Source organism: Gavialis gangeticus, unplaced genomic scaffold (assembly GCF_001723915.1).
Source record: "Gavialis gangeticus isolate Ggan-Ray unplaced genomic scaffold, GavGan_comp1, whole genome shotgun sequence".
Lineage (NCBI taxonomy): Eukaryota > Metazoa > Chordata > Crocodylia > Gavialidae > Gavialis > Gavialis gangeticus.
Window position 1 is genome coordinate 6,015,858 of NW_017728973.1, and position 10,011 is coordinate 6,025,868.

The window sequence follows — 10,011 nt, forward strand, 5'->3', positions numbered from 1 at the left end:
GGGGGGAACGTCTGCCTAGGGAACGGGGTGGCAACAGCCCTGATGCTTGGCATGTTTAGCATAGACCTGACAGACCACTAGTTAGTGCAGCAGGGACTGGTCCTGCACTGGTTGGGAGTGGAGCCAGCTGTCCCTGATCACTAGCAGGCCCAGCAGAGCTAATCCATCCCACATTCCCGCGCTCCTGCCCTGGCCAGCAGAGCAGCCCACCACATCTCTGCCTGGGAATGCAGGCCAAGATTTTTACAGAAGCCTTTGGTGATGCTTGAGGCTAACTTGGGATTTCTTTAAAGGGGCCTGAAGTTCAGGGCTCAGGCCCCACCCTCTGAGAACGGGGCCTTTGAAGGGGATCCAATCTGCCTCCCCATTCCAAAATCATGGACTACTCCCTGAAATCAGAGCTTCTGCTTGTGTTACCTGTATTCCCCAACCAGCTCAACTGAAAGGGAGCCTGAGCCTCTCTTGAGCCACTTCTAAGCTAGGGAGAGCATAGGATTGGCATTATATATCCTAAAAGTATAGCTCTTATTTGCTTCAAAGGGATCCCCCAAGTGAATGAGGCAGGAGCAGTCTTTCTGCAGCACCTAGCATGATGCGGTGCTGCACCATAACTGAGGTTCCTCACTACTACCCCAGGACAAATGACAAAGGGGCTTTAGATGTGCCTGAGCAGTCAGTGTAGGACCCCCTCCCCCCACTAGCCCCCAGGCTTCTCCTTAGCCTTGGGTGCCTCCCCACAGGCTCTCTGACCCACCTGGCTTTCAGGGTGTTAGAGAGCCGGATGCCATCGGCCGCTCCACATATCTGGATGAGGTCGCTGCGGGAGAGCTTCAGGAGATCTGCTCCTGGGGGGGAGGGAAGGAGGACAGGTGTGGCCCCTCCAAATCCCTATGCAGAGCAGCTCCAGGGGACTTCCTGGGGCACCTGCCTTGAGGAGGGAAGCCTCCTCCTCGCTGGAATTGAAGTGGACACATTGGGCTGTTTATTGCTGGGAGCAGAGAGAGGGCCTGAAGAGGAGCACCGGGTCCATGGGGGCTGAAGATACCAATCCAACATACCCAGCAGCCTGGGCCTACCCCCTGCATCAGTTCACTATGGTATCCAGGGCAGCAGGCAAGGAAAGGTCCTGCTGAGGGGTGGCTGCACCACACCCCATTTATAATCAGGGGCGAGTGTCTGGGATGTGCCAGTGCTGGGGTCCACAGGGGCCAGAACTCTACCCCATCCCTCCCCACATCAGGGCCTGCTCTAGGCTTCAAGTTAGCTGGGTTTCATCCATGCATCTCAGCACCTCTCTGGGACAGGCAAGTGAAAGCATCTCCTTAGCACAGGGCCAGATCTATGTAGCTCAAACCAAACCTCAGCCTCCAACCTTCCCAGTGCTGGGACAGTCAGAGCTATGAAATCCTCCTCCCTCACTTCTGTTCCTCTTCATCTCATTGGCCCCAGAGGCCAGGGAGCAAGACCTCACCTGTGAAATTAGCCAACATCCGGCAGTAGCCTGAAAATCGGTTTCTGTGCAGCCACTGCTGGGTTTCCAGGATGGAGGCGCAAGGGCTGAGAGCCTGCAGAGGATGGGCAGAGAAGAGCGAATATCAGTCACAAGCCTGATGTCTGGGGAGTGGGTTGGAAGAACATGGGATTGGCCTGAAGCACATGGCATGAGTTTATGGGTGCTCAACAAGCAAGCATCAGCCTAGGGCTTGCCTTGTACCTGAGGGAGCAGTGGCAGAGGCTGCCATTCACCCTGTTGCGATGGATCCAGCTCCACAGGTAGAGGCAGTGAGAGAGTAATGTTGGTAACCTCAAGCAACTTGTCATTGCCCCCTGAGTCTGTCCCAGCTGGGACAGGAGCCCAGAGCTGGATCTACCACAAGATGCACAAGTGAGGTGCCACCAAACCAAGGGACCTGCCCCTTCATCCTGCCCTAGCCCCTCAGGCAGGCCCTGTTTTCCTTCCCAATACCCTTGCTAGGCACAGTCTGTGTCATAGAGGTCCTTCAGAGGAGCATTTGGGGTGGGGGGACACTAAGGTTGACAGAAAGTTCAAGGTCACAGCAAGAGTGCTTATGGTGCAGCCCTATTAGATTCCAACAAAATCTGTGAATTGTGCCAAACACCTTGTTACAAGGACACGAGAAAGGAAAGGAACAGGAGCAGGGCAGGAGCGTTTGCTCCCCCAGAGACAGTCTGTCTAGCTGAAACTGCTTGGAGTCCAGGGCCTTTCCCCTGGTTGATACTGGGGTGGGTGTTAGCTTCACGTGGCACAGAGGTAGAACCAGGGACTGGGTTTCAGTGCTTAGAGATGGGGGAGCAATCGGGACTCCTGGGCTCTCTGTCTAGCTTGCCCTCCCCTGGCTGCATGTCAGGCTGAGTCACCGAATCTCTGCCTTGGTTTCCTCACTTGCAAAACAGGGGGCAAATGCCTTGTGTGACGCTACTGTTTGGGAAGTACTTTCTATCCTCTGTAAGTGGCAGGGGAAGGAATTAGACCGTATTGTATCCACTCCCCTTCCTGCCACCAGAGGGCAGCCTTACCCAGCACTGGGCAGGGGGGTTAACCCACAAGCTGCAGCTGTGCTTAGGTGCTTGCTTACCTCTGCTGTGCTCTCTGCATGGCTGTCCAAGACGCAGCTGGGAGTGGAGCATGCCCTGCAGGGGAGAAGGGATGCGCATTTATGTAGCCTCCTTAGCAGGCCTTGCAGGAGGGTGGGTGCTTGCTGGGGCCAAGAGGTCTCTCCAGCTTACCTTTCAGGAGTCAGCAGTTTGAAGGTGTGAGGAGAGGGCAGGCTGGGAGTAGCTGGAGGGCTGTGGGGACTGCTGGAAGCTTCTGGCCATGGGGCACACTGAGAATAGGAGAGGAAGAGGGTCAGGGGCTAGGTGGATTGCTGCTGTCCAGCATCACCTAAATGCAGCTGCATCTGGGGAGGAGCAGGGGACCTAATGGCCCACTCCATGCATCTGCTTCCTGGATTTGTAGTGTTGAAGACCTGCCTCACTGGGGTGTGTGGGGCCTGTGGCTTGCTAATGGGCTGTCCTAGTGATCTCACAGCCCGAGAGCTTTAGGATCCTGGCATGGCTCTTTCCCATTTCTCAATTCCCTGAAATTTTGGAGACCTCCTCCCTACAGCACTGCCCCACCCAGAGAGCTTGGGTGCCTCTGAAATCGCAGTGGCTGGGCCCCACCTCTGTCAGTACAGTGCTCTCGTAGGATGGCTGGTATTTCTCTCGCTCCTGCAGTCCCTGCTTCTCGATTTTCTCCCGATCAGTTTTCTGCTTCCTGTCTGCTCCCTTGGGCTGTGAAGCAAGCAGATACCACCCTGAGTCCACTCTCCATACCACCGTGCCAGCAGGGGTGGAGACACACATGTCACAGTGCCATGGACAGACAGGAGGGAGCATCCTCTAGTCTAGTGTCTAGAATGCAGCGGGGAAGGTGGGGGAAAAAGGCAGGACTCCTGGGTTCCCTTCCTGACTCCAGAAGCAAAGGAGAGGTATAGCCTCTACCTATATCAAGGGACAGAGAATCAGATCGCTGGGTTCCCCCACCCCCCTTGACTTAGCCTTAAGATCCAGGGGGGAAAACTTGCCCCAGGCATTGTTTCCTTAGTTGATGCTGCTTCTGTCCTGCCCCCAGGGCACAGGGAGCAGGCTGGGGCAGGGATTACCTTGAAAACCTTGACAAGGCAGCTGGCTGAGTGCAAATGCTCCATGTGCTCGCCCTTGTCATTGGCCTTGAACGTATCCACCTGGATGCGGAAGGGGACGCCCTTCTCGCCCCCATTCTTGCGTAGTGTAAACTCAGTACTGATGCAGTGAACCTGCCCAGAGGGGGAGCAAGGGGGAGGGGGGTAATCAGAGGAGCTGCCTGACCTTCCCCCAGCCATCCTCCTCCAGCCAGGCCCCCCTGCCCTTACCTGGACGAAGACAGACGTCCGCTTGGTGGGGTCCCACAGGAACTCCACTGTATTGAGCAGCGTAGGGTGGATGTGTGGCTCCAACATGCCAACCGAGAGTGGGATATCTGTGGGAAGCGGGCAGTAGGCTGAGGTGGAACTTGTGCCAGGAAGAGGCGGGCAAGGGGCAGAGGGAGCCCAGATACCAAGGGGATGGGTGCAGAGCAGGTGCCTCCATAGAACACTTAGGGGCATATGGTGTGTGTGGCCAGGAGCCTCCCTGCCTGGCCCCCTGCCATGCAGTAACTTGGGGTTCCTGTCATCAACCTTGGTTCTACCTGCCCCCCCACCCTGCAGGCCTTTCCCACAGCAGAGCCACTCAGCACTTCTAGGCAGCCCTAAATTAGCTTTGCAGCCTCAACTGGGGCTGTAGGGAAAGGGGGCATCCTGCCCCAGGGTCACAGCGGTGTCCCCTCTGGCCACCAAACCATGCTGCTTCCCCAAGCTAGGAATGGAACCCTGGAGTCCTGGCTCCCAGCCCTGTGTGCTCCAGTGGCTTCCAAGGCTAAAACCACTGTAGTCATGTCACTACTGGTTTCTTCAGCATAAGAAGAGGCAGCTTTTCCTGGGCTGAAGGCAGCATTTCCAGCACTTTTGCTACTCTACCTGCTCTGCTTGCTGCAAAGCTCCCACCTTTTCATCCACCTTTACCTGGACAGAGGCATAAAAATTCTGCAGAAGATGGACCAGGAGTCAAGTCAGATCCAAGTCACACAAACCCAGTATGGCTTTTCTGTGCCCCCAGAGTCTATTCCCAGCTACACACAAGCTCCAGTTCTGGTCATTGTCCTATCTCAGGGGAGCCCAGCCCAACCCTCAGCTCCTATAGGGTCCTTGATAAACCTCAGAAGCTGCAAACAGACATCACATTGATCCTGGGATAATTTTAATTGTAGCCATTTTAATCCTGTTTTAGCCAATTCCAGCCATTTTAATCCTGTGACAAAGTGCAAGAGTACAGACATCCATGTCCTTTATCTCGGGATAAATACTAAAGTTTCCCAGATAAAATGTTAGTAACAGTTTATCCCAGGATATAGCAAAGTACATGGGCACAATTATCCTGGGACAGCATCATTGAATCAAATGACAGATAAGCGGCAGTGCATCCAGCAACTCACTAAACTTTGATCAGAAGGGTATTGCATGCACATGACAATCCTGGGATATTTCTATTCTGGGATAAACACAGGCACTAAGTATCCCACCTGATCCCCATTCAGTTTTTGTTGCACTCACGCACCCCCCTGCTCCCTTTCCTGCTTTGGCTGATGCCTGACTCACCGATATCCAAGATGCGGTCACCTGGGCGGTTCCACCTCCAGCCCTCCAGCTGCTGGTGCTCTGTGTACTGCAGACGCCGGTCATGGAACACCACACGCACCACACTCTGTGGTGGGAGGAGAGACAATGTTGTCAGGAGCCAGTGCCAGCCTCAGCTACTGTCATAGCACCTGGGATGTGGTCCACAGGGCTCCCCAGGCTGCAGCAAAGGCTATTGTGTGCATGTGTGTGATGGAAATGTGGCAGCCCCAACTGAGGCCAGCCACCTTGCCAGGCTGAAGAGGATGTGGCCTTTGGGGAAGTATAAGAAGGAAAAACCTAGTGGCACGTGGCCATAACAGTGGGAAATCCAGAGCCCAGCCTCTGCCTGTCCCAGTAGTGGCATTTGCCTTCTCAGGGTCTCCTGCCAAGTGTCAGTTTTATGACTTCTGCTTTTTCCTACACAGCCAGACTGAAGAAGAGCCATCATGCAATGCCACCTGGAACAGACGCTGCCCAGCTCCCTGCCTCCTCACCTTCAGCAGCTTGCGGCACTCAGAGAAGTCTCCCAGCTTGGGGTTGCACAGCAGCCGGATCTCATAGGACTGGCCTGGAAGAGACAATACGGAGCTGAGCCGGAAAGCCAGGGCTGGGATCTCCTCACCATGCAGGTGAGCGAGGGCCTTGTCCTGGGAGCAAAGGTAAGGCATGAGTCACAGAGCCAGAGGGGAGGGTCCCTGGGGGAAAGTCTTCACCAAACTCTTCTCTAGTCTGCAGTCAGCTCAAGGCCTCTGGGCCCTTGGGCTACTCGTGATCCCCTTCAAAAGGATGCAGGCAGGCTTGGCTTGAACAGCCAGCACCACAGGGGTGCTCATGCACCCATGAGTGCCTTCCCCATGAGGGGCAGGAAGAGGGAGATGCAGGACCCCCCCCACCCATGCCTGACCACAGCCCACATCACTCACCTTGGTTCAGGTAGGTGAGGGTCTCCTCATGTTGCTTGATGGCAGGTGAGGTGGCAGCACAGAGCACATACTGGAAAGCAGGGCAGTGCAGCTCCGCTGAAGTGGAAATGTTGTTCTGCTCCTCCTGCTTCAGAAAGGGCAGCGCCAGGGGCTCCCTGCCGCAGAAGAGAAGGCATATTCTGGGGATGCTGGGGGAGGGGGCCAGCTTCCACTCCAGGACCCCACCTTCCAGCACTGTGGAAGGGACTGATCCTAGGTGTGGATGGTAGGAGCACAAGTCTCCCTTCCCTGTCCCCTACAGTGGGCACAGCCTGAAGAACTGAGCACAGGCCTGGGAACCCAGCAGTGTCAGCATCCTGATCTCATCCACTCAGGCGAGGCATGGATTTGTTCCTGTGCCTCTGTTTCTCCTCCCGGTAATGTGGACAGTGATCCTGACCCCACCCCAGCACTCGCTTCAGCCCTGAGCACCCAAGGAATGCTTATCTGGGCAGAATTAGGAGGAAGGGTTTGGACTACTTCACTTGAGTGTTGTGGACATGTCCGCCAACCAGCATGGGTCCCTCTGCCCCTTTGCATTACATTGGGAGCCACAAGGGGAAGATTCTGCCTTGATTCCTGGGAGGGGGACAGGGGCTGCTGGGAATTTCCAAGCTCTGCTTCCAGCCTCCCAGAGAAGATGGTGGGTGCTTGGGCAGTGGTGGGTGGGGAGGTGAGGGGAGTCCACATGACTTTATTCCCCTCTAGTGGCAAAGCTGAAGGGGTGGCAGCTGGTTCTGTGTCACTGGAGATGAAACCATGTGCATTCAGTTCTGGAGGGTACAGGCTCAGTCCGTGATCCTGGCCCTTCCTGGGGTTCGGGAGGGGCACAGAAGGGCTCAAAGTCCCAGCCTCCACTGTGGTGTGGGAGTGCTCAGCCCTTCTGCACACTGCATCTGTGAAGCCAGAAGGCCTCATGTCTAACCTAGCTGTGGCTCTGCATGGCATGAGGCCACCTGCATGCATAGCAACTGTGCCCAAGACAGGGTGCTCAGAGCATAGCCAGGCAGGTCAGGGATGCTTTGCTGAAAAGCATACTGGTGCCCTGCCTTGCCCGCCTGCTGGGCTGGAATCTGCCAGCTGGATTGTCACAGATGGGTAGGAATCCACTAGGACCCCTGCTGCAGAGAGAGGTAGGAGAGGGGGAGCCTGCCCCTTAGAAAGGTCCCTGCTACAAGGTAGTTCCCCCTCCCCAGCCCATTTGTATATCTGTAGCTTCCCAGAGACCCCAGCACTGAAGCTGTGCATGCATATCTGCTCTCATAACAGTCCTGTCTGCTTCTGAGACAGGATCTCACAGAAGAATTGACATCTCTGCTTCACAGAAGGGAAACTGAGGCATGGTGGGGACAACTGGGCCAATGTCCCAGAGTGTGGATTCCAGGTTCACCCTTACCTCACTGGTACTGGCACTGTGGGAAACAGGACCCCATTACTGGCTGGCACCTGGGGGAAGGTCAAGGAGGGTGGTGTGAGGGCTTCTTACCTGAGCAGGTTGTTGCCAGAGCATGGGTACATCTCCCCTGGACCTGGCCAGTAGTGCTCGGGCTGGCTGTGCCAGAAAAGCATGGTCGAGCTGAATAGGTGGATCCTGGGATCAAGCAGAGAGCAGGTCCTGCAAGGCTGTAGAACGCAGCCCCTTGCACCTGCCTTTAAGCTTACCTGGTGGGTGTGTGCAGGGAGCTGCACTCTGGGATTGGCTGGCATCCAGACAGGGCTGAACAGGTAGAGTGGGGAGGGAGTGGTAGGAGGAGAGGGAAGGGACCTGGAGCCTTTCCCCTGCTGCTACCCGGTGCCGAATTGTACAAGAGATGGGCGGTTGTTGCTGGGGCGAGAGTGGGCCATGCCAGGTGCCTCCTACTCATGCTGAGAGCCAGAGACAGGCTCCCCTTCCCTAATGATTAACTTCAGGCCATGGCCCTGGGGCAGCAGGGACCCAGAGGGAGGTGGTACAAGCAGAAAAACAACTCAAGGCAACTTCCCAAGGAGATCTGGCAGGGGCTGGGAAGGAGGGGGTTAACCCCCAACCAAAAAAAGTGTGGTGGTGGTGAACAATTACAGCCAGAAAGCAATGTAGGAAAGGGTCTCCCCTTCCTGCCCTCCCCTAAGCCAGCTGCTGTCCCTTTGAGGTCTGTGGTCTGCCCTAAACACACTGTGTGCATCTGGGATTCAGCTGGCCAGCCTGTGGCTTGTGCCATGATGTCCCCTGCTCATCCTTAGGACTGTAGCATATGCAGCCCCCTCTATGCCCACAGGTGCAGCACCCATGCGAGGGAGCCCCAGATGCCTAAAGTGCTGCTGAAAGCAGCCAGACTTCCATGGGGTCTCCCTCCTGTCATGGGCAGCCTGAAAATGTTTGTTCTTCTGAGCCTCGCAGGGGGACTTCGCTGAGTCAGAAGCAAACAGTAGCTGGGTTAGCACATGTCCAGACCAAGCCAGGGCGTGGCTTTAGGGTAGTGAACAACAGAGGGTATTAGGCAGGCAGAGCCTGCCATGTTAGGCCTAGGCATTGTGCTGTTGACCTACAGAGCAGGGTCAGAAGAAACATATCCCCTTTTTACTGATGGGTGAACTGAGGCAAAGAACAGGGGAGGCTGGTGGCAGAGCTAGGAGTATGTCTCCCCAGTCTGATTACCCAAAACTGGGTGCTGTCTGGACCCACAGTGTACCTGCCCCTGAACCAAGACCTCCGGTCCAAATCAGTGTCAATGTTCTCCTGGGCACCACCCTTTGGTCCTCCCTTTTGGTCCCAATTCAGGGAGGACACTTAAGCCCTTGCTCTGGTGCTGAGCACAGGGGTGGATCTGAGTGTGCCTTGCAGAGCTCTCCTGCCTCTGGGCCTTAGGCCCTCCCTCCATGCCCCAGATCAGCCCCTCAATCCCAAATGCTCTGAGCCTTCACCTGCTTCCCAAGAGTGGGTATGCTGGGGCTTGACAGCTCTGGAAAACCTGAGTCTGAAGTGGGTCTTCCTCCCCACAAGGCTGTGGGACAGCTGGCATCCAGAAAGCTTTTCCAGGGAAAGTGTTCATCACAGGGTACAGTGAGCTGAGAAGCAGGTGAAGAAAAGGGCAACAGACTATGCTTAAAAGTACAGACACAGTGGGGTGGCCGGGCTGCGCAGTCAGCACCAGCACCAGGGAGCATGTGAGCTTCGCCACAGCAGCTGTGGAAAATGCAGCCCCGCTGGGACTTGGAAATCATTAGTGCTCCTTGAACAGCGCAGCTCGGGCCAGGTTGAGGGCAGGAGCACTTCACCTGTACCAGCAGCTAGGGCAAAGCTCCCCCGCGTACATGCAGTTGTACCAGCAAAGCAGTGTCTCTGCAGCATCCGGCCCTCCATGAGTACAATGAGCTGCCTGGAAAAAGCTCAGTATCCTAGCAGGGCTGAACTGGTCAGAGCAGTTCACCTCCGTTTTCTTCACCTCCGTTTTCTTGTGCAGGGACCGGGACTTCCCTGCTGTGATAGAAGCCGGATTTGAGGGGATTGCCTTCAGACCTCAGGTTGGGGAGGACCGGGTTAGAGAGCTTCTGGAGGGGCTGGACGCGTTCAAGTCAGCGGGTCCAAATGCTCTCCACCCCAGGGTGTTGAGGGAGCTAGCTGGGGTTATTGCGGGGCCCCTGGCACGGCTCTATGAGTGATCGTGGTGCTTGGGCCAGGTGCCAGATGATTGGAAGGTAGCAAATGTGGTCCCCATCTTCAAGAAGGGGAAGAGGGAGGACCCGGGTAACTATAGGCCCGTCAGTCTTACCTCAATCCTGGGGAAACTCTTTGAGAAGATCATCAAGGA

The 10,011-nt window shown here is 55.8% G+C and overlaps 1 protein-coding gene across 2 annotated transcripts in view; it reads right to left on the bottom strand.

Annotated features, from left to right (window-relative positions):
* Window positions 1-9,337, bottom strand: part of LOC109290669 (transcription factor CP2-like protein 1) — a 19,749-nt gene extending 10,412 nt beyond the window's left edge. The window contains exons 1-11 of one of the 2 annotated variants that reach the window (XM_019507380.1): window positions 7,710-9,337; window positions 6,185-6,339; window positions 5,756-5,829; window positions 5,241-5,346; window positions 3,918-4,024; window positions 3,669-3,821; window positions 3,187-3,297; window positions 2,749-2,846; window positions 2,598-2,652; window positions 1,472-1,565; window positions 755-845 (exon numbers count right to left, since the gene is read on the bottom strand). In XM_019507380.1, coding sequence (XP_019362925.1) covers window positions 755-845; window positions 1,472-1,565; window positions 2,598-2,652; window positions 2,749-2,846; window positions 3,187-3,297; window positions 3,669-3,821; window positions 3,918-4,024; window positions 5,241-5,346; window positions 5,756-5,829; window positions 6,185-6,339; window positions 7,710-7,930 — 1,265 coding nt within the window. In that variant the 5' untranslated portion in view covers window positions 7,931-9,337. The remainder of the gene's footprint in view (window positions 1-754; window positions 846-1,471; window positions 1,566-2,597; window positions 2,653-2,748; window positions 2,847-3,186; window positions 3,298-3,668; window positions 3,822-3,917; window positions 4,025-5,240; window positions 5,347-5,755; window positions 5,830-6,184; window positions 6,340-7,709) is intronic. The other variant, XM_019507387.1, reaches the window with a different exon arrangement.
* Window positions 9,338-10,011: the final 674 nt, after the last annotated feature.